Source organism: Ochotona curzoniae, unplaced genomic scaffold (assembly GCF_017591425.1).
Source record: "Ochotona curzoniae isolate NIBS_2020 unplaced genomic scaffold, NIBS_Ocur_1.0 contig_899, whole genome shotgun sequence".
NCBI classification, from domain to species: domain Eukaryota; kingdom Metazoa; phylum Chordata; class Mammalia; order Lagomorpha; family Ochotonidae; genus Ochotona; species Ochotona curzoniae.
The window spans coordinates 304,957-329,713 of NW_024466605.1; the positions used below are offsets into that span (position 1 = coordinate 304,957).

The window sequence follows — 24,757 nt, forward strand, 5'->3', positions numbered from 1 at the left end:
TCTTGCTTTACTGTCTTTTCTCTCTGTGTGTCTCTCATTCTCTATGTGCCTCTGTGTTTTTTACACATTTCTAAGTTTTAATGTGTGTGTTCTTCAGATATGCCTGCAAATCTATAAATTCTCTCCTCCATTTTACTCATTCCAGAACATTTACTTGGTTATCAGTCACCACAATCTTTTCTCACATCTGCTTTTTGATGTAGCTAACATGTAAATTTCCAACTCTGTGCCTGCTCTTCCTTTCAGGACTCTGTCTCTGATCTTCTCTTCTTCATGGAATTGGATTCCATAATCAATTTTTTCTTTCTTAGTGGCTGTTGGTTACCTGTTAAAATAACAGAAATATTCCAAAGCCTAAGATTATATTTTGTCCCTTAAGGTAGCATTTGATTTTATTTTGTTTAGTCTACCAAAAGAACAAGATAACTCAAATTTTCTGTAGGTATATTAAGGTGGATTTTGTCAACCAGTTGATCTTGAAAAGACTTTCTCAACGCTGGAGCAACAAAACCAATAACTTCTCAGAACTAGCAAATCCACTCGGATAACACCCTAGCAACACTATTCTCCACAATGGGCTCTCCAGGCCTTCATCAAAAAGCGTCTCCCACCTCCAGGTGCTGATCTTGTTTGGCAAAAAGGAGCACCCCTCTCCTTTCCTGCACACGAGGAGGGAAAAAAAGAATTGAAACATTTGTCCCACCCACTTTCCTCCATACCTAACCTTCTCCACCCTAGTCAGAAGCCCGTATGGGCATGCACGCCTTTCAATTATGTAAGCAATATTAAAAATAAAATAAAATAAAATAAAATAAAATAAAATACAAATTCTCCCAATTCCCTTTCAAGGGAAATTTGAAAATATTTCTGAGAAGGTAATTATAAAAGTAAAACAACTTTAACAGAAATTTGTAGGAAATTCCTCATAGTAGCAGGAACTCAGTAAAACATATTATCAATTTATACAAAAAAAAAAGATGTGAAATGTAATCACCTCAATATCAAAGCTGAAACTCAGCACATGCTCACATTTCTGATTTTTTTAATAATAAATTTTGTTTTATTTTAGTTGTATATATAGTTGAGAAGGGTGTATACTCATGTGGACCACTGATTAGGGTGGGGAGGGTTGAGAAATGGGGAAAAGTGAATGAGACAATTGCTTCCATTTGTCTTTCTTCCTGCATCTGGGGGAAAAGGGAAGAAAATGCATAACACTGCTCCCAGCATCCTAGCCACATCAGCACCCAGGTATGAAGGATGCCCTCTTTATGTCACCCCAGGGACCCCAGTGTGGTACATGTTTCAAGGGTACTGCTCAAGTGGTTTCAGTAGTTCTGAAATGTGGTGATTTTATTGCTCCAAGAGTGAGGAAATCCTTCCAAGGTCCATTGGCTTTAACACAGCCCACCATAGAATCTCTATTCATCTAGATACTCACTGTCAAAGCTTGAATGGGAGAGCTGTCCAATTTGTTTTGCCTTCCATGGTACCAGCCGTCTCCTACAGGTGTTATTTGCTCCACATGCATTTGGGCATGGCATTGCTAATTTCTTTCATTCTTGTATGTTCTAAAGTTTTTGACTGTTGTAAACTCAGATATTTCTTTTAAAAAATAAAACAACATTTTATAGACAAAATGGCATCTTATCAGTGACACACTACTGGTGAAGAGGGATGTGGGTTTATCATAGACTGATCTTTTAAGAAGGACTCGATGTATACTTGTCATGGCCCTGAGCAAGTTGACTTTGCAAGTCCTGCGAAGGGAACAACCAATAAGAAGATGGGGGGCAGAGCTCTGATGCCTTCTGACAAGATTTATTTCAAGGATTTTGGTTTTTATAAACTTGGTGAAACAACAGTTCGAACTTAGTTCAGACTTATTTCAAACAGGTCAGACTTAGATCACAATTAGCAGGTGTTAATTAGCAGCTCAGGACATGCAGGTAAGCAGCGAGTTCCAAGACAGCCAACAAGTTACCTTAATGAAAGCACTGCTGGGGTCTGTGCAGTAGGTGTGGATGACACGAAGGCGTGAAGAGAACAGCTCCCCTGTTTGTCAGGCCCCGCGGATTTCTCTCTGACCACTTTGACGCAGTTTCACCCCCCTTTTTTCATGGAAACTCAACCACCCCACTAAGAATTCTGTAATCTATTGAGGCGTTGTTGTTTGCCCCCGTGAGATGGCTTTTGCAACTGATGTGAGCTTGAGAATTAATGGTTTTGACAATGTCCTAGTGGGTAGGAGTACAGTTGAGCCCATGCCATTTCTGGACACATTATTGTGTGCCTACCCATTGCCCTGGAATCTGGCCCAGACATGTAGCATGCCTTCTGGGAAATGGCTTAATAAGAATCTTACAAATTAATGAAAGTGATGGGAATATAAGCTGAAACTGCTATGGCAAAAAAATAGTTACTGTGACCCTAAAGGTTAGCTGGTCCTTACAACTCTTTAGAGCATCGAAAATGTAGCTATTTTAGCTGCTTTCATAATTTTTAACTATAGGAATTATAGCGCAATTTTATTAATGTCATGGAGATATGCTTTTGATTATTGACTGTTTATGAGGTTGTAGAGCCTGCAGTTGTAGGGGGATTTAATGTTTGAAACCTTTTGTCTTGGATCTTTATGTCTTTTCTCTTTTGATGTATTTCTCCCATTAAATGATATGTAAGTTGTGGAAATAGCATTGTAGTACGAATATATTGCTGATTAGTAGGTAATCGCTTGTGCCTTGGCCTTGGAGTCCCGGCAGTTACCCAATGGCTACTACTGAAGAATGAATAACAGCTTACTTTAAAGAAAATGATTATGGTAACTTACAGAATTATCTTTAAGAGCACCTGATTGACCATGAAGTAAAAAATAAAATAATCAAACATCTGTGCATACCCACTTGGTCATGAACTAAAAATAGAACAATCAAACGATTGTGCAGAGGCCTGTGATGTTTCTGAGTAAATAAAAAGGACAGCTTCTTCTTGAGCTGTTGCAAGAGGGCACCAAGTGACAGTGTCCATGTCTTTCCTTATTTCTGACTCCACACACACTTCTCAAGCCCTGAACTCAGCTGGAGCTGGCCTCCGGCAAAGCACCTTTGATGTGGAATACTGATAAAGAGCACCACTCTGTTCTTGGGTGATCGGATAGAGCACATATGTACTTCATCAGTCAGGCAAGCAAGAAAGCACATCTGAGGAGGCACTGGGGACAAAGGTGCACTCTGCGCCAGGAGGCCCTCTGCCGCCTCCTTCCTGGAGCCTCTTCTCAACAGGTTCCCATGGGCCTCCATCATCCCAGCCATTTCATTGGATGTATTCCAACAGCCCGGTTATGTAAATCTTTTTGTATCACTCATGGTATCCATAGGGTTCTTGGTACCACAGGACAACAGAATTTTCAGATAGAGATGTTTAGCACATAACTATTCCTGTAGTCTGTCTCTGATGAGCTAAGCCAGGCAATGCAATCACTATGAAGGAAAGATCATTGAAGCTATGAAAGCAGGTAATGCTGGTAAGGGAGACGGATTCATCCATATGAGGTTCCAGGTCGAGGAGTCCACAGCCAAAAAGGCTGAATTTGAGTCTTAGGCATTCTAAGGCACAATGACCTGGGCACAGTGTAGGGGTAGAGACCAAGAGCCAATCTGAGGGGGCAGTCTTTGCAGCTGTGTTTGCTCCTTATTTGTTTAAAAGAGTGACAGAGACAGACAAAAAGACAGATCTGACCTCTGCGACCCCATTCCCCAAATGTCCTTGGTAGCCAAGGGTGGGCCAGAACAAAGCCAAGAGATGGAGCTCAAACTAGATTTCCCAGCAGAGAAAGGATGCAAGTACTTGAATGTCACCTGCTTTCTCTAAAGTTGTGCCTTGGAGCAAGTGGGCCCTGTGATAGACACTTTGGCTGTACCAAACGCCTATGCCAAGGTGGGAAAGATTAAGTTGCTCTCATGAAAACATGCAGGAAAGAATGTTCAAGATATAATCTATCAAGAATGTGGTTTCAGAACTATGAAGCGGACTAAAGCTTGAAAGAAGGAAAACAGGGAGGCATCAGGGCATTATTGTTTATGCAGTCTCACTTATGGTATAGATGTCACAAAGTAGCTGGACACATCCAAGGGAAATAACAGTTTGATCAAGGCATGCTTCCCAGAAAACCAGCCCTATGAGATTTTTTTCCAATACAGAATCACCTAAAGTTTTATTTCATATCTCTGTTTTAGTTCACCTGCAGAAAAATTTAGACACAGGGAATAAAAAAATAACATCACACCAACAATCACATTTGCAATATTTTGTTATTTTGTCTTCCACGTAGATGTGATAAGTCTTGGTGATCTTGGTTTTTTCTTTGGAACATGGTTCTAAGCATAACAGTCTCATGAATCATCTATTTCAGCATAGCTCAACCATCGTATTTCCTTTGTTTCAGTTCCTCTTGCTTTTCTACGCAAGAATCCTATTCCAGTAAAACTGTATGCTAACAAAAAACTCACCGAGTCATAGGAATGAGCAACACGAGAGTGAATGTTCCCACCCATCACAGTTTAATAGCTTTCCAATACTGATAAGCTGAATGGCCAATGGACCAAGCACTAAGTCCTTCTCATTTCTCTCCTTTTCATCCTCAGATGACATGACATAGCTTCTGCTTTTGTGTCACTCTTTTTAGTGATGTGAAACAATGGGTTTGAGTGACATGTGCCAGAGAGACCTTTTCCAAATGCTGAAAGAAGCATTTTAAAGTATTTGACTCTTTGCTTTGTCCATTCTAAAGATTAGAAACTTTAAATGTGCAGGACTCTTGTCTCATCTCTCTCTGGCGGTCAGAAAGAGGCAGGAGGCAAGCCCATATTCCCAAAAGCTCTTGAATTGGAATGTGAAGAAGAAAAGACTCTGTCATCAGGAGCACATGCCAAGAGTGGGGAGGTGGGCACATACTGTCTTTCCAACTGAATTTGTACTTCCGTTTGCCTGTTTGTTTGTTTCATCTTCAAAGCCATTGGCAAATAGTTCAGTATACCACACACTGCATTTCAATGCAACACATACAGGAAACTGATGTTTCCAAAGAACCCTGACAGTGAAATGCACCGACAAATATTGAAACGATAGCTTGGGGTTAGAATCATGGTGCAAGTCAGAGATTTAAAAGCTAAATGTGGCTTGGTGGCCATCTGTTCTAGTCACTGGTCCTTCTTACGTCAACCAGGCCCTTGTAGCTTTGACTCCCCACATGACAAAGAGTAAGTAACCTCGGTGGTAAAGATTTGATATGGAATGTGAACTTTCAGTTTCTTCAGATGATAGACAGGAATGCTTTTGTGATTTTGCTATTTATAACAAAGTGACTGAAAAAGAAAATAGAAAATGAAACTACCCCTAAAGTGGAAGTTATTTCTTTATGCATACTTAATTAGCTGTGGTGACTGTCTCAGCCATGACTATATAAAGTAGATGATCGTGGCTGCTTCCAGAACCCCGGGCAACCAGAGGAAGTGACTGCCAGCTCACAGCCCTCGACAGAATCTCTTCAATGGAGCCCTGTTGGCAAATCCTCGAAGAATTCCACATAGATGAAGATGTAGGCTTCGCTCTTCCAAGTCCACTGGTAAGAGTATTCCAAGATACAGTCAAATGCGTTTTCTTCTCATCCCTTATCTAAGCAAGCTAATCTGTGCTGAGCAACTGTGTTTTGCTGTATTCCTGTGAAACAAAGCAATGTAGACACAGGCTTTCCAAACTGGCAAGCAGAGTCTGAAATACTGGTCTTACCAAACATTTTGTAGAGTTTTCTTCCTAGAAATGCAATCACATGGGCATTTCTTTCTTGACTAAGATGGACATGAAGAGAAATGAAATGGGGGAACTATGGGAAAAACGCTTTGCTTTACAAATGACTTGTACTGTTGAAATCAAAATTGGTTTGTGACAACTCATTTCCAAAGAGCATTTTGGAAAAGGCCAAGTTATAAATGGTTCGTGAGTCACAGGAAAACCCCTTCAGTCCCCATAAATATTAAATGGTGCAAAGTGTGCTTTCTTAATCAGGTTAGGTTTATGACATGGCATAGTGATTTTTTTGGATGATGTACAACTATTTCTCTCTGTATACTTCGTACGATTCAGTTAACGAATGTCGACTACCTCTATTTTTGCAAGCATTAGCTATAAAACACAAAACCTGTGGAGAAACACCTGCCTTAAAGACTTGTGTTTTCCTGAATTGCCTTCCAGAGAATGCCATACCTAGCAATTCATCAATGCTTAACTTACATTTTTATAGCATTTTTCTAAGTAGTTTATACATAGTAACTCATTGTATCCTCACATGCCATTCTAAGTGTTAGGTGTACCATTATTGTCATCTTTGTGATGGAAACTAAAAGTCACGTGGAATCTGGGTAATTACCAAACTCACACAGCTAGCAAATGAAGAAGCCCAGGAGTCGGGCTTCAATGTTCCTGAGCTTAGATCTGTCATGCTGTGCTGCCTCTGTTTGGAAGCAGGCAAATTCGGTTTGTTTTGGTTTTTGTTGTTGTTGTTTGTTTGTTTTTTCTGTTGTGTTTGACAGTTTAGCATGAGGTTGTAGGAGAGGATTTACACGAAGAGGTTAGGCTAGGTTTGTACTGACTATTGAACAGCATATCTCCAATCTCTGCAAATGGAAAGAAGTCCATACTATAGAGAACACTTGGAAATGTAGCTAATGTGTGTTTTAATCAGATATTCCAATCTATCTGCACTTATATAAAATCCTACAGTTATCTTGTGTAATATAACCAAGTCAAAAGCAAAATCTAGTTTTCCTCTTCAAAATATTAAGGGAAATTAAGAAAATGAAGTTCTTTTATTGTGTTGCTTTAATTTGTCTTATAAACACAAATTAATAATATTCAACTTTGCTTCCTGCCTTGCACCCTGCTCTCCCTCTCTCTCCCTCTCTCTCTGTCTCACACACACACACGGCAGGATTGGATGTTTTCAAAGAAACCACTTAAACATATGTCTGTTTTGCAAGAGTCAGATCTCTTAAAAGACACAACAATCATAATAATACCATCCAACGATTAAGGAAAATCCAGAAAGAAAAAAGTAAAATTTCTCTCAACTACTTACAAAATGGTTTTATTGCCAGACAGTGAATGAAAGAGAGAATCAGTGTCCTCAAATATGAGAAGAAAGGCCAGATTTACTTTTATTTCCTCACTGAAGATCTGTACAACAATCTACAAGAGCAAAATATCTATTTCATCTCTTCCTGTTCTGTTATAAGTTGTATGTGTTCTAACCCCTGAGCACACTGCCTTCTCTAGCCTAACAGAAATCAAATGATCTGTGTTTTCTTCATTAATTTACATATTCATTGATTTATATTGCTGAGTGAATTTTACATTGGCTAAAAATATTGCCAAATAAGATATTAATCATGCTGTACAATTTAAAAACTCTACTCTGTGGGAAAAGTGACTACCAGAAAAATGGTCACACAGTGAAACACAGAATAACCACCAGCACAAATGGCCGACATTTACTACAGAAAGCACTAGGGCAGAGTATGTACATGAACACTAGAAAAAAGTTCCAAAGCTGGAAAGATAAGGGCATGGCTCAGATTTTCCGCTGCTAAAACTCTTGTCCTAGCTGGTTGAGACAGGACAGTTATATACAAATCCTGAAGATGTTTGAACTTTAGATGTGCCTTCTTGTTTCCCAGCTTGCTTATGATATTAACTTTATTTCTGACCTTAAGAGCTCCACACGTGTGCATGTGTCCTCAGACACCACAATCCAGCACTAATGACCTCAAAGACGTGCCTTGAGTGAGGGGGAGACACAGGGACAGAGCATGTAGGGAATGGCTAAGTTACCTGTGTCTCATCCAGGACCTCGTCTAGGTCTTTGCTTACACGTGTTCTTTTGTGATGAGATTATAAAATAATGATGTGCAGAGAGACACTTTATTTAGATTTTGTCTCATTTACAAGACACAAAAACGTAAGTCTTTCCTAGAACAAAAGTAGTTGATTACTCAATACACCTGCAAGCAACAGTTTCAGCTGTGGGATGTCATTCACAGTCCGAGAATTACAAGAATAAGTAGTTCCTGAGTAGGGTGAAGAAACATCACATTGCCCCTGTCTGTCACTCAGGAAGTCCAGTGTCCTCACATGAGGCACGCTGCCAGTCCTTGGTCACTTGAGATCTGCCTCAATTGGGAGTCGGACTATCACAGTATCATTCGGTCTGTGTTCAAGTAATCCTTATTTTACTTGCTAATGGCCCTACATCGTGAGAGTACTGATGCTGACAATTTGGATATTCTAAAGACAATTGATAAAGCATTTCCTTTAGGTGAACTCTAGTTACCAACTTCATAAGCAAAAGATTTCACATGCTGAGGTTGCCGAGATCAATGATGAGAACAAATATGTGACGTGATGAAGAAGAAAAACAAAGTTTGTGCTAGTTTTACTGTGACACTTCCAAGTGCAGAAGTTATGGGCACAGTGCAAAAACGCTTAGTTAAGACAAAGAAAAAAGTTTTCGATTTACCAAAGGGTGATTATACATACAGGAAAACATATAGTATATGTAAGGTTTGGGACTCTTACGGCTTCAGGTACACACTAACGTCTTGGAACGTTCCCCCAAGGATAAGGAGGTGGGAACATCTGTATATGCAGTGCCTTGCATATGCCTAGAAATATGCTAGGCATGACACACAAATAAAGACAAAACACAATCACCTAGTAAGATATAAAAAGACTGATTTTTTTAGAATGTGGAAATGCCTATCTCTGATTTACAACAATCTATATCCAAATGAGTTATGTAAATTAATCCATAATTATTTATTTAATTGCTTATTATGACAGTGATGACTTCTTGTGCTGCTATAATAAAATTAGAAAAATATTGAAATCATTGAGGCAAGGGCTTGATCCACTCCTAACATTCAGTAAATCTCATTTTTCATCCATTCAGAGAATTTAAAATCTATCCAAAAAGAAGGGAAAAAAATAGAGTAGTGGTTAATAAATTACTCAACAGCAAGAAAAGGAAAGATTCTTAGGATTTATAGTGGAGGGAACTGTTGTTGAATAGAGTGGTCAGGGACTCTTCAGATGGACTTTAACAAAGAGGATGCAAGGTAGCAGAGGTCCTGCACTGCATGCGGACATGGGAAGGCCTGGCTGGCGTTTTTGAACACACAAGCATGTGTTTGGAGACATTCTACAGAAGAGGGTGAGAGGCATGGCAGATGCTCCGTGGGAAGCCACGACTCCCCTCCTCTCAACATCCGCCGGTATGTCAAATTCTTATTGTGTGTTTGCTTCAAGGAGGAGCTGCCTAGTGACTACGATCCATGGATGGTCATTGCCAGAAATATACGTGAATTGATTAAAACCAGACAGCTTCGAGCGAAAGTTGAGAAGGTTTGTCTTCTGTTACTTATGACGTTAGCGTTTTGTTGAGCCTAGTTTGGAAGCCAGAAACAGCGCCGAGCTGACCTTCCATTTGTTTGCAGGTGCCGTCACTCAGCATTGACAAACTCGAGGACCACAGGCAACAGCGTCTTGGCCATCTAGCCCTGGGGTACATCACCATGGCCTACGTGTGGGGCCAAGGTGATGGAGACATCCGAAAGGTTTGGAGATGTACTACTACGTGCTATAGATCTAAGCTGTGCTTACTATGCAAACTTTCAAAAGTGTCAAAAGCACATTTGACAAAGTTTGGATAAATAGATGAGAAAGTGACACTTTAAAGATATCATGTCAACTGCTATTATTAACATACTTTCATCTTTTACTAACATGACATGGTTACTTGCAAATATTCACATATATATGTTTTTTAACTATACTGTAAGCATCATTTATTCATTGCTAAATTTTGATGCGCTTGTTAAATCCTCTATGAATACTTAATTTCTTTTTAATAACACACTACTTTAAATATTACTAAAATGAAAATCTTTGCATATAAGCCATTTTTCTCTATTTATGATTTTTGGGAAGTATGGACATTTTATGACTCTTTTTAATGAATTAGCACAGTGCTGTCTTACATCTGAAAACATAGAATACATTGATTCATTCTACTTTAACCAATAATATTAACTCTGAAATAATGCTTTGTTATACATGAGTGTTACAGTGTTTGTGTATTAGTCATAACCTTATCTGTATCTAAAAGCAGCAACTATCAGCATGGCATTACCACTAAATCTTGGGAAGCAGTTTCAGTAGAAAGACAGATCAAAGGAGGACGAGGAACAAATAGAAAAGAAAGCAAGTGTAAATGGTCTGCTCTGTTCATTGCATATCTGGAAGTGCAACCAAAGCCCTGTCTAGGGTCCCAGCCTGAGCAAGTAAAACAGGAGATCCAACTAAACTGAAATTTCAGTTAAGCACTGAGTTTATTTCATGTATGTATGTGCATTTGCCAAATACAAATTCATTGGACTGTCTTTATTTCCTGACAGCTATAATCACATAAAACTAATGCTGACTATAATGCCTTTACATATATCCCTTTATATTGCAAAGAGCTAAACTAGATCTCAGAATCACAGTCTGATCATTTATGAAAGCTTTTCTTTTGTGACAATTCAATAGGCGCTTTATTGAACTGTTTTTTTTTTCACGCCTGCACACAGGTAGAGCTGCACACAGCCCACTTACATGATTAGTCGGTTGAGAAGAGAAGAAAGTTACTCTGAATAATTGTATACTTACACCTTATGGTCAAACTGCCTCATCTAAAGCCTGGATTGATGCAAAAACAGTTTAAAACTAGTTCTAGGCTTCCAATGTAACTTAACTGAGCTGTGTGCACGATCTCACTAGACTTTCTAGAAATTGAATCTTAGTATGTATCAATTGTGTGTTTGTATTATTACATGAGCATATGTCATTGATAATGCAGGTGATCTATGTTGAGTGCTTCCAATAAGAGTCCAGAGTGCTTAAATACATAGTCATAAATAATATAGAGCAGACTCAACACAGGAAACAAAGAGGGAGCACATGAGCCTGTCATGGACAGCAGAATGAACACAAACTAATAAATGTGTTAGAATTATAGAAGAAAATATGGAAACATATTAACACAAACAGAACATTATATATTCATAAACACAATTATAAATTAATCACACTTCCCTCCTTCTAAATACCCTTCCTTCCTTCCTTCTTCCCTCCTTCCCTTCCTTTCTTTCTTCCTTCCTTCCTTTCTTTCTTTCTTTCTTTCTTTCTTTCTTTCTTTCTTTCTTTCTTTCTTTCTTTCTTTCTTTCCTTCCTTCCTTCCTTCCTTCCTTCCTTCCTTCCTTCCTTCCTTCACTCCTTTGGTTTCCCTTACTTTTGGCAATAACATACTTTCCATTTGGTTTGTAATCACATGCTTAATGCACCACTAACCACAATGTTTGCAAGTACAAAGGACAAAGACCACATTTTACAGGAATATAGACAAGAGCTATAAAAAAATAATCAAATCATAAGACGTCAGTTTCATTTGATACTTTTTCCTTGGAATTCTATCTTCATGAATGTATCAATGTTTATGTCTTGTGGATTAGGCTGAAGGCTTGAGCTTGATGGTATGTGAAAATTAGGCCTTCAGAAGTTAATTAGTTTGGAGGCCCTTGCTCCAGTCATGGACTTTATAAGGACAGAACACACAGGGAAAAATGAAGAATTTGCCCACCATAACTGTCTTGCCTGGCTCCTCATCTGAAAATTCCTTGGCAACAATCCATCAGAAATCACACTAATATGGTTGCCTGCCTAAACCTTGAACCCAAAATAGCTTCCTTCATACATAGCTTCTCAAAGAGACTTTAAGCAATGAGAAGTTGGCTGATACAATCATTCTTTTAAAGGATATTAGGAGATGGCAATGAAATATGTGCATACACATATATAGTATATGTATGCATGCATATAATATATAACATATATCATATACATAATATACATATTATACACATAATTTTACATGCAATATATAATATGTATGTACATATATAATATATGATATATGTGTTAATATATAAAATGAATGCTTGAGTGCAGGCAGAGTTATTAGTTCCTGGTTTTTAGACTTGGCCTGGTAGTTGTAGGTAGCTGGAAAGTAAACCAGTGCATGGAAAATTTCTCTATCTCTTTCACTGTCATTCTCTGTTCACCTGCCTTTCAAATAATTGAATAAATCTTTAGAGCTAAATAAAAACTTACGGAAACTACAGGAAAGAAAAAGGAAATAAACAAAACAGTCAATACAATTCAGATATTTCTTCAGAATGGGCAAGAAATTAACATCTGAGTTCCTTAGCAGTTGCCAAAGTGATTATAAAAAGTGTGTCTCAACATCAGTTTCCCCTTTCAAATTAATTATTCTGTTAAACATCATTTTTTTTCTATATCAAAGAGTACAAAATTGTGTTTGCTCTTGCAATGTGAGTGAGTATCACACCAACTAAAATGTTTCAGTCCCTAGGAATGCTAACTCTGCAGGGAAGGCATGCGCACCTAATTGTTGTGACTTGATGGTCAGTGACTCTGTTCCAGCACCACCTTCTCTTGAGCCCACTTGGATGAATAACTCCCAGCTTTTTCACAAAAATGTGGAGGGAGACTCATGTCATGACCTGTTTTCCAATGAATTTTAATGCACACTACCCTACCCATTGCCATCCTCCCTTGGTAAAGCACGTTTTCCAGTCATAGCCTGCTAGTGGCAGTGATTAAACTCATTGCTACAATGGGTTACACAGCTACACACCATGTAACTGTTGATTCAAGTTAGGCAGAAAGGACTAAGGCATCAGTTCGATGTCTAATATAACCACTGGAGAACATGGGGTCACCACAGAGACCTCAGTGGTCTATGGGAATATCCCTGAATCTAACCATTGTGCTTGCCGTATACCTGCACAATTCCACTATGTGGCAGGTCACAGAGCAGAATTCCACCACAGGAAAGCTCACAAAAAGAGAAATTTGAGTGAAAGAGCAGGGATAAGCCAAGAGTGTCATCTCAATAGATACAATTTCATATAAAATACCAAGCGGGAGGAGGAGAATCCTCCTTCCAACACAAATGAAGCTTCTGGACTGAGCACCAATAGCATTCTACAGACATGCTACAGGGAAATTTGCTTTAAAAACAAGCAGTTATGCAGGAGGCTCTTTCCGCCATGAGCTCCAAAAAGCAGCAATCTACCTCTAATTCTAGCATGTGTCATATCCTAAAATCTTAACTGGAAAGAGTTAGTGCATCTTTCAGACAATTGGTTTCAGCTTTTCAATGCCAGGGCATAATGTGTGTCTTGTGTAGCTATCACATATGCATCCAAGGAATGGATGGATAAACGAATAAGAGGAAGTTGTTCATGACTCTGTGTTCAAAGTATTCCCACATGGGCCAAAAACCCAAAATAATGAACATGTTTTTAACCCCAGTGGTTAAGTTATGAAATCTGTTTTAATTAGGTCTTGCCAAGAAATATTGCCATTCCTTACTGCCAACTCTCCAAAAAGCTGGGACTGCCTCCTATTCTTGTGTATGCAGACTGTGTCTTGGCAAACTGGAAGAAAAAGGATCCCAGCGGGTATGTAAGCTGTGATTATCACAGAACTGGAAGCAATACATGCTGTTCACAACCCAGAGGAGGTTAGCTCATTGGCTTCAGTTTGACTATCAACTTCCTTTGTTTTGATTATAGCTATTTGAACTGCTGTGTCTGTAACTCCAAATGTATTGAACATATGTACAAGGAAAATGGATAACAGTCAACTAACAATTCTTAAGTATTAACTTTCAGTTTCACTGTTGAATATTATTTCATATAATCTCCATCCCAAACAAGTCACAACATATTCTTATGACCTCAGGCCAAATCTATTCAGCTCCTTTCAGTGCCTATACTGGAGGAACATAAAGGCATAAGTTTTTTACCTACAGTTTATTTCTAAAGGATCAATAATATTGATATAATAACAAGAGCACAGAAAAGCATTTGATTTCAAATTGATTTTCCTTTTCTCTTTCCATTGCTTTCCGGCTGCTTTCCTAAGACCCATGACGTACGAGTGAGTATTCAACTTATATTTTATTCTAAAAATTATCCATGCAAATTTTAGTTTATCAGTATATTTCAAATGATGTTTAAGTGATTAAAATGGAAAATAAATAGTTGTCTAAGGGCAAATAAAATCTAGTGGTTATGACTGTATTTTATAATAGAAAAACATGAATTGCTAATAAATATGTAACTGATATGCATAGAAATGCACACACTTGCTTTTATCTGTGACTTCAGGGGTCTCTGAGTTCAGCACTCGTTAACAATGTCAAGAATTAAACATGCATATACATGCTCTTTCTAACCCACTCGCTACCGTTTAGTACCCACATAGAAAACAGAGAGAGAGAGATGACACATCTTGTACAAAGTCACAGAGCAAGGAAGCTCAGCAGGTGGTCTGGCTTCAGACGTCTTGAAACTAACAGTCTACTACTCATAGTTAAGCAGATTCAACGCCAAAAGCTCAATGAAAGGAAAAAAGGAGATCTAAAGAGTTCTTTGAATCTCTCCTTTAATTATTTGGCGAAACAGATGCACCACTGAGAAACTGAACTGGGCTTGCAAAAGAAGTGTTAACATGAACATGTGAGGCTGCTCCAGAAAGTGCAGAGAAAATAGGCATTCGATTTGCATAAAAATAAGTAAATAGGTATTCGATTTGCATAAAAATAACTAAGGCCACTGCCTGGAAGTGCTTCTTTACCCTAAAATTGCTACGAATTTTATATTTATACACTAAATAATGAAATAATTTCATTTCCCTTGAGCATTTGGAAGTACCCTCACCTTTATTGAAATGAAAAGACTAACTTTTAAACGTCTACCTCCCAGATGTCTCTATAAGCATTGGGCACAATTGGATACTAATTATCAAGGCATGAGTTAATGGGATTATGTAATAGAAACAGAACTAATTTGGGGATTTCTAGCTCTGAATTCTGGAACAAAGTCCAAGTCCCAGATTAACCTACTTGCTATTAACTATTTGATCTTTGCTGGTGGGTCTGAGGGTTGACTTTTAATAGAGATGATAAGAAACGCCATGCCTCTCTTTGGAAATTATCCTGTGGGATGGATAAATAAACATGAGTAAAAAGTAAAGGTTGCTCTACAAACATGCTGTTATTTTTGTTGAAGTTCTTTTCCTTGCCTGGTTTCCACAGAAACATGGACATCTTGTTCCACTTCCCTGGTGGAGAATGCAGTAAAGGATTTTTCCTGATTTCTCTATTGGTGGAGCTAGCTGCTGCTTCTGCAATTAAGGTGTGTCTACCTACACTTAGAAAAAACGTTAGCAATTGCTTAGCAAGTAAACTGCAGTACAGACAGCTTAGCCTAAATGCAGCAGTAAATCGCTTAATGGCAAGTAAAGGGTTGTCTAGTAGAAAGAAATGATTTTTCTTGTATCACTCAAAGCACAAAGTCTAGAAGCCATTTATTCAGAAGCAAATTTGAGAACACTGTCAGGAAAAAAAAAGATTCAAATGGGCATTAATACTATATATAATACCTGGTGGCATAAACAAGGTGACTTTATTGAAAATAGAATTATAAACATACATAAAGTCCTCTTACATTGCACAGAGACAAATTAAAAATTGTATAAGTAAATTAGGATGTTTGAATCTAGAAAGAAAAGCATAAACTCCCAAATGCAGTTGAAACAGCTGCAGGATTAAGACGTGGGGGGACTCTCTTCTGTTAATGTTTCATGCTGGGAATTCTTAGATGTTTGTTGTCTTGTTTGTTTAGATAATTCCTGTTTTGTTCAACGCTGTGCAACAACAGAAGCAGGATTCTTTGCAGAAGGCACTTGAGGATGTCAGTGGCTGCCTGAAGAAAGCCGTTAAAGTGTTTGAACAAATCCATGGTAAGTATAGTACGCAGGATAACCTGGGTCTGACCAGGGAGTCTGCAGGTATTCAGGTCAGGACAAGTAGAGTAGGCAGGACCATGTTCTGATGGTCTGAGGTTTCCAGTTGTTGAGGAAAGGGAAGCAGAAAACAGGATCATTCGCTGTTTTCACTTGATAAATTTTATCTCCCTAAATCATTGTGCTTGCCTGGGTTAGGCTTAACTCTCTCAGGTTAAGGAATATGGAAACTAAGAGAAGACAAATGGTTAAAATGGGAGAGATAAGTTAAATGATCAGAGCTTATGCAGATCCTAAACAGAGCAGCAGATCCCAGTGAGGTGTCATTCTGCACACGGTCTTCTCATCCCCCTGCAAATCAAGAACTTGGACTGCCCTTGTAGGCCAAGAACTCTGAGGTCATCTGTTCCCTTTCGGATCTCCCACATGGGATGGAAGATGCCCAGATTCTTCCTCACAGGATCTAATGTCGTTGGAACAACAGCCGGGAGCCCTGAGCATTCCTCAGAAACAGAACAGTAAACTTCCTTCAGGACTCGGCAGGGAGCTTTCTCTGGTCCTTACTTAGTTCCAACTTCAGATCCCCACCCTCTCTTGTAATGACCATCAGGGTCACTCCAGACCCTCCCCCCCCCCCGCCCCAAATTGGATTAGATAGAGAACAAGGAAAACTTAGAATCAGATAGGAGACGGTCAGCTTGGACTCACATATACCTTACTAGGTAGGACACAAAGATTAGTTACTGCTCACTAAGATATTGAAGATTTCTCTGCACACCCCTCCTAAAATTGTTCTGCACCTCAACTGTTGACATGCCTTGTTAGAGTTATAAGCCAGTTTGGACTATTCCTAAAATCTGCCAAGTTCTATAAAAATTATGCTTCAACACAATAAACTGCTAAATACAAAAATGAAAATAGACACAAGGCAGCTGAATAGTACCCTATAGGCATTTTAAGGTGTATAGCAGCTGGTTGTGTATAAACTAAAATTGAAATGCCAATGAAGTAGTCACAGGATGTGGTTAAGAACTTGCATTTTCTAACATATTGGTTATTCAATACCATGTCAATTAACTCCATAATGTTGTAAGTTGTTTTGGCTTTTCATTGGTTGGGATGATATTCTGCCAGCTCTGCTTTCAGACCAGAGATGGTCTCCCCAAGAAACTGTTGAATTTATCTGGACAATAAGATGCTGGACTCTTTGCTTGGTATATGTTTGCAATGAAAGAATCATGACTGGATTTGAACTGTAATACTGCAACAAGGTGGAGGAATCCACCGTGAGGGGGAGGGCACGGGGAGGGGTTGGGGGAATCCAAAAGCCTATGAAACTGTGTCATAAAATGAAATGAAAATTTAAAAAAAAAGTGAAGGCACTTCTGGAAGTTAGCACCTGCTTGAGGAGAGTGTGAGAATTCTGCCTGCAGCATGTCCATCTAGCAAGAACTCCTAACAAAACACTGAGTTCAAAAGGATAAGCAGCCCAAAAAAGGAGGGGATAAGAAGGAAAGGAAGAAAAGAAACTGCCCAAACCAAAACTCCATCAGTAACAATTTGCAAAACTGTACACAGTGTGCCTGGCCTCCGGGTGATGTTTGGGATGTGAGTAGGTGAGCCCTCCACCCATTGCAGGGGTGGAGGGGTGAGCAGGGTCTGGCGACAGAGAACTAGAGAATGGGGGTTTAGGCTCAAGCCCCATTCTGCCCAAACCGACCTGGGTCTTTTCTACCCCTGAATTTCCCTGTATACCTCCAATGCTGCCAAATATAAAAATCCCATCTTTTTTTTCCTCTCTTCCAGAACATGTGGATCCAAAGTCATTCTTCAATGTACTCCGCAAATATTTGTCTGGGTAGGTGGTCTTGCGCTTGGGTTTGTTTTGTGTCACTTAACCTAAAGGATACAACATACAACCATTGCTGGACCCCACTGTCCAGTAGGTTTAAATAGTAATTTACGTTCAAATGTAACAGTGGTGAAGAAAGAATCCACTGGTTTTTTGTGGCATTAGTTGGACAAAGAGGCACCAGGAGAGGGAAGCAGGAAACCAATTCATTGTAAGAAGAGGCATTGATCCGTGCAAAGCTAAGTTTCCAGTCAAAGAAAATCTGTGGCAATTTTTCTCGCAGTTACATTGTTTAGTGTTCTATGCAGGAGTATGAATGTTGCAGGAGTTGTGGGAGAAACATGAAACTTACTTCTTGTCACTAAATGATTTTATACATGAAAAGTGGTAATTAATCCTATCTGTTCTAGTTGGAATGACAACTCCCCGCTGCCGGAAGGTCTACTCTATGAGGGGGTCTGGGACACCCCAAGGAAGTTTGCTGGGGGCAGTGCAGCCCAAAGCAGCGTCTTCCAGTGCTTTGACGTTCTGCTGGGCATTCGACAGAGCGATGGTGGAGGTAAAGTGGGAAATGACACTCCCTCTTTGGTGAACACGACTGTATTCTAACATGAGGCATGCGCCTTGCCACCAGCATCTCAGCTCAGCTTATCTGTAGGGGTTTCATTGCTGGTCATTCCAGTTCACACATGAATTACTGGCTCCTTGGCAATCAGCTAGTGAATGGCAGAGTCTACCCCTCTCTCAATCTTGAGATTTTAACATATAGTTCAAGTCTGACTCTGGAGAAGCCAATATCATCTCTGCAAGTGTAGGCTAGGAAGCGGAAGGGGAGAAGTTCCCTGCCAGTGAGCCAGAATCGGGAGTAGCAATCGGATAGCTGAAGGTCCGAGTGAGAGAAGCAGCTAGCCCCTGCGCCCGTGCAGCCCCAGCCCCACCGTAGAGCCCCAGCCCCAGGGCCATGTCAGAACTGAGAGATGAGCCACGTCCATGACTTACCTTCAGGAAGAAATCTGACTTTTCCTTGTTTTCTGAAACTTCAAGGGAAAAAAAGAATTTCACTAGTTGAATGATATAAAGTTTCCACTCCCCCCCCCCTTTTTTTAAAAGATTTATTTACTTTTATTGGAAAGGTGGATATACAGAGAGGAGGAGAGACAGAGAGGAAGATCTTCCGTCTGATGGTTCACTCCCCAAGTGACTGCAATGGCTGGAGCTGAGCCGATCCGAAGCCAGGAGCCAGGAGCTCTCCCGGGCCTCCTATGTGGGTGCAGGGTCCCAAGGCTTTGGGCCGTCCTCGACTGCTTTCCCAGGCCACAGACAGGGAGCAGGATGGGAAGCGGGGCCACCGGGATTAGAACAGGTGCCCATGTGGGATCCTGGCGTGCAAGGCAAGGACTTCAGCTGCTATTCTATTGCACCAGGCCCCCTATTAATTTTAAAGGATTGATTTCGTTTAAATGACTGTTAGATTCAGCGATATGGCCCACCAAATGCAGAGTATATTATTTCTGTAATAACATCAGCTCTGTGGAAAGGTTCAAAGTGTTCAATGCACCAGGAAAGTGAGGAAGGAAACACACACAAAAATTTTATTGTCGCTGGACTTTCTGCCATGCGTCTATACCTACAATGTTATGATACACTTAAATAAAATGATGGACTGTTAAATAAAATCTTGTTGATGAAGAGTGAGTTCAGGTCACCTGGCTACCAGAATTAAGACTTTTTACTACAGATCCAATCACTAATAACAACACTCATCACCGTTCCACCACAAAATAGGATGAGACCTCAACCACCGTGCCTGCTGCAACGGTACCCATGTGTGGTACCCATGTGTGTAACCTGAACCTGCCATGCCCCCTGGGTTCCAGACAGGCTCTGGCCTCCCTGCTACCTTCTCTTTCTCTTGTCCCTCTAGAATCTGCTGCTGCATTCCTGCAAGACATGAGGGCATACATGCCACCAGCTCACCGGGGCTTTTTGGGATCCCTGGAGGCAGCTCCATCCATCCGGGAGTTTGTCCTTTCCAAAAAGGATGCGGGCCTAAGGGAAGCATACGACAGGTGTGTGAAGGCACTGGTTGATCTCAGGAACTACCACCTGCAAATAGTCACCAAGTACATTGTGATTCCTGCACGCCAGAAGAGCGGGAAAAATGGCAAGGCAGAAGAACCCTCGGAGCTGGAAAACCAAGGAACCGGGGGCACAGATGTCGTGAATTTCCTGAAGACTGTTAGAGGAACAACTGAGAAATCCCTTCTGAAGGAAGGTTAAGGCAGCCTGAGCAGGAGCCTAAACTAGCAAGGCTTTATAGGTTCCATAAGCTCCTATCACAGCTCATGCTGTCAGATTCATGAATTATCACTCTTAATTAGATGCATAAGCAAAAGATAACTGCAAAAATTAAAAGAAAAATAAGGAAACTGCTTGTATAAAACACATAATTGTGTCCCTTTTATGTAGAAACATATAAGATATGAAGCTATATTGTCTGTTTCATAATTAGAAAATTATTGAATTCAATAAATGAAATGTATATACAATGTAATAAATCTTGCTTCCTTTGAATGTTTCTCCAGTTGAGTTACCCTTTGCTGTTGCGTCCTCAGCAGAGCTGGTAGTCTCCTGCACTTTCCTGTTAACAGTATTTGTTTTCATCCTAATGGGTTAACTTGTATGTGTTTTCAATCCCCAGCCAGCCTTCTGGTGTCAGGAGCATGGCATTGTCACTAGACCCTTCACCCTTAGCTCCTAGTAGGGATTCTGAGTGCTAAGCAATGGAAGCTGACAAGCCAAATGAGGCCTCCTGGGAGGCAAGAAGGATGGAAGTTCCTGGACTAACATATGCCTGACATGGAACTATTGGAGCCTTAAATACATAAATTATCCCCCCAAATTAGAAATACATTTACAGGGGTCCGGCACAGTAGACTAGCAGCTAAAGTCCTCATCTTGTATGCCCTGGGATCCCATATGGGCGCCGGTTCTAATGGGCATCCCCACTTCCCATCCAGCTCCTTGCACTGGGCCTGGGAAAGTAGTCGAGGATGGCCCGAAGGCTTGGGACCCTGCACTCAAATGGGAGACCCAGAAGAAAGTCCTGGTTCCTGGCTTCAGACTGTTGCAGCTGCTCAGGGAGTGAATCATTGGATTGAAGATCTTCCTCTCTGTCACTCCTCCTCTCTGTATATCTGATGTTCAAATAAGAATAAAATAAATCTTGAAAAAAAAAAAAGTACACTGACAGAAGACTAGTAGCAGCAGGATAACCAGCTGGGGTCTGCTTAAGGTCAATTAATGATTTCCCAAATAGTGAGACTTGTGACACCGTCCCACTTGTTTAATGATTCACATCATATTCATCTCAATGTCCCCAAATATTTATCCAGGTACAGCCATGGAGTGTGCTTCACTGTGAAGACTCTACACTGGACAGTCAGCAAGCAGTCCAGCTGAGCCTTCTAGCTGCAACTAAGGCAATGGGCCTCACTATCCTTTAAGATCAGTATGTCCTGGTAGGTGAGTAGTGCACACAGATTTGCTGAGACCTTCATAGCAACAGTACGTTTTCTATACATTGAGAACTTTTGACACACTAATGGATAGTTGCTCATAGTGGGGCAGCACATGAGATCCTGGGACATTTTGCAACATGGGGATTTGTTAGAAAGGAACACACAAATAATTTATGTTTGAGATGATGTGCACCCTCATACCTTCATCACTTGAATTCTTCAATAATCTCAATACCCTTCCAGTCATGACTATAGGAAGCTGGCAGCAGACTCCTGCAGTAGCTAGGTCTTTTTCCAGCAGGTACTCTCCTACCAAGTTTAGGTGCTCTGTGCATTGCTTTCCAAAATCCCTCTGATTTACTTATACCTGACCATATACTACACTGGCAAATTCAAGGCTTCCTGTCAAGGTTTGTTCCCTTAGGACACCTATGAATCCTACTAAAGGCATGTTGCACTGAGGCATTTAAATCGGTAGGGCCTATGGTTTCATTAGTGCCTGCATGACTGGGAAATAAAGGGCAGTGGCAGGTGTACAATCCAGTTGGAGAGAGGTCTTATGGTAGCAGGAAGATCTGATCACTGGAAGATAGTTCTATGGACACTGAAATCAACAGTAGTGGAAAACTTGAGGTCAAAGGCCCTGGGGCCCTAAAAAGCCACTGGTAACTTTAAGAGTGAAGCCACTTCATTAAGGATGGGGGTACCACAGACAAGAGCAAATCAAGTATTTCTCTGAGCTACTATGTGAGAAACACTGACAAAAATGTCAGATTCCCAGGGGTTCTGGCAGCAATGACCAGAAGATTTAACAAGTATACCATGATTATGCCTATTTGACACCAAGCAAGGGCAAAAGACATGCTTTGCCAGGTGAGTACTGGATTAGAAAGCTAACAGAAGGAAGCACAGGAATGGCCATCAGGAAGAAAAAAGAGGACTATCCACCATATCACCATGTCTCAGGTCCTTCACTGGATCACAGGAGTGTACAGGTTCCTCAGGGAAGACATTTGTGGGCTCAGAAGAGACCTTCTGGAGCAAGCGTTGTGGTGCAGTGAGTTTAGCTGCTGCCGATGATACTGCCTACTTGGGTTCTGGTTCCAGTCTGGCTGTACCACTTCCAAGGCAGTTTCCCATAAATGGTCCTGGGATAGTAACAGAAGACAGCCTGAGTTCTTGGCTCCTGCCACCTATGTGGGAGACTTGGATGGACTTACCTTCATGGCTTTGTCATGGCCCAACCCTGGCTGGTTGTAACTATTTGGGAAGTGAACCACTGAACGTAGGATCTTTCTGTCTCTCTTTGTCTTTCTGTAATCGTGCCTGAAAGCATGAAAGCAAGAAAGAAAGCAAGCAAACAAGAAAGAAAACATGAAAGAAAGCAAGCAAGAAAGCAAGCAAGAAAGCAAGACAGACAGAAAGAAAAAAGGATTAGGAGGAGAAGGAGAAGACCAAGGAGGAGAGATCTGCTTTATTGAAGAGAGGATGCTTTTGCGTTCTGTTGCTCTAGGGCCAGCCAAGATCATTCCTGAGGATTCTCTCTCTGTTTTTCTGCTTATTGTAAGGGGACAGTCTTTCCAAGTTTCAAGCAGAACTTGATACCCTGACTGAATTCAAGCAAAGAAAGATGTCTTCCTATCACACGTTGGCAAAAACATGGATTTTTATTTCTAAAATAGCTTTTTGAACCTGTTCCAGGTTGATTTCATGGGTTAAGATCTGGTTCAACCCCCTGTCTATTAAGCCCTATCCTAGATAGAGTTTATGGTTTAAGGTTTGGCTTCATGCCCTGTTTGTGTTTACTGGGACCTATCCCAGGTAGATTAAATGGCTCTGTGTCTGGGCAATCTTTTGTCTATAAGGACTGGTTCCAGTTTCATTGCATGGATTAAGCTCTGATTCAAATGCCCTCTTTATAAAGACCCATTACAGATTGATTGCACTATGTAAGATTTGGTTCAATGCATTTTTACACTGGCACAGGCAGCTGCCACATTTTCTTCTGGTATGGCTGGTGGACTCCTGGAGGCCTGGGGGTGTGGGCTTGCAGAGGGCCCTGGGGTGGTGCCAGCAGGGGAATGAGGGGACATGGGGGCTCATGCCCAGACAGGTGGAACAAGCCTGGGGATTTCTCCATGTGCTTGGTCCTGGATGGATGGGGAGGTGAGAAGCCAGGGGAGAATCCCCAATTAGCATGTTGGTGTGGTATGCTGGTAGACTGGGCTTGGGGAACTGTGAATGGGCTTAGATCTTGGTTGGGTGGAGGGATAAGATCCCAGGCCAGCACACATGCCAGGAGCTTGGGACCCTAGTGGGTGGGTAGGAGCTCCAGGCCACCACACATACCAAAAGCCCGGGACCACCCAGAACTCCAGATCATCACAGTACCGCATTGGAAGACGGGGATCTGGAAGGCTGGGCTGGGGGAACTCGGGAACTCCTGGGCACATGGACTGTGGATTGCTCAGAGAAAAGGGTAAGGGGATATGTGGGAGGAAGGACCGTTGAGGGAGTATGTTGCAGGTGAGGAATGACTGCTGAGGGACTCCCAATGACAAGGCCACTGTACTTGCAGTTAAGTAAGGGGGCTGAGACCAAACAGTTTGGAGAGGAAAGTGGGAGAACCTTTCTGGGTTGGATTGACACAACCACCCACAAGGAAGATGACAGTGTGCAGTTCAGGCCTGGGTGTTGGTCATACAAGACAAGGCAGCTCCACTTGTCAGCCATTGTGGGAGTAGTAGAAGTAGAAGGAAAATACAGGACAGATGGGTGTAGTCAGGGGGTCAGCAGGAAAGGCTTCAAAGATACACCCATGGGCTCATATGCAACATGAAGACTGGAGTTGATCTCTGCCAGCTACTTAGACATAGTCTTTGGTGATGCACCAACTGTTTGATATCTGCACGATTACAGGCTAGCTACAAACATCACTATGATTAGGAGGAGCTGTGGCTGGTGAACAGAAGTGAGGTTATAATCCCAGTAGGCAAGATGCAGACTGAGTGGCGTTTTTAGAAAGAACTTTATAAAAAGTGAAACTGAAAATTGCAGTTTCAGGAGTCAATGAGTTGGATTTGTTCCTATATAGATATCCACGGAAATGATTCAGTTCAGCAGCCAGCAGCTGGTGTGAGGCACAACTTGTCAGTCACCTGCTGGAAAAAGGCCTGGGAACTCGTCCCACATTGAACTGTGTTAATAGAGTGGGAGTGATGAATGTGGATCACAGGAGCATGGAGGAGAACTCACCAGTTATGTAGAAATTGAAGCAAAGATTCAAGTGGCCACTTGTGCCTCGTGAGAAGGGTTTTAACATTCTGTCCCATCAATTATAGGCTTCCCTGGGGGGAACATTCCCTTTCTCAGGTCCCATCCGGTCAGACAGAAATGAGAT

General features: G+C 41.0%; 1 protein-coding gene across 1 annotated transcript; it reads left to right on the forward strand.

Annotated features, from left to right (window-relative positions):
- Positions 1 to 5,087: 5,087 nt before the first annotated feature.
- IDO1 (indoleamine 2,3-dioxygenase 1) lies at positions 5,088 to 20,308 on the forward strand. The gene is made up of 10 exons (XM_040994244.1): positions 5,088 to 5,623; positions 9,358 to 9,453; positions 9,546 to 9,665; positions 13,516 to 13,634; positions 14,101 to 14,115; positions 15,275 to 15,374; positions 15,864 to 15,981; positions 17,791 to 17,842; positions 18,247 to 18,395; positions 19,761 to 20,308. The coding sequence occupies exons 1-10, from the start codon at positions 5,549 to 5,551 to the stop codon at positions 20,114 to 20,116; spliced, it is 1,200 nt and encodes a 399-aa protein (XP_040850178.1). The 5' UTR covers positions 5,088 to 5,548; the 3' UTR covers positions 20,117 to 20,308.
- Positions 20,309 to 24,757: the final 4,449 nt, after the last annotated feature.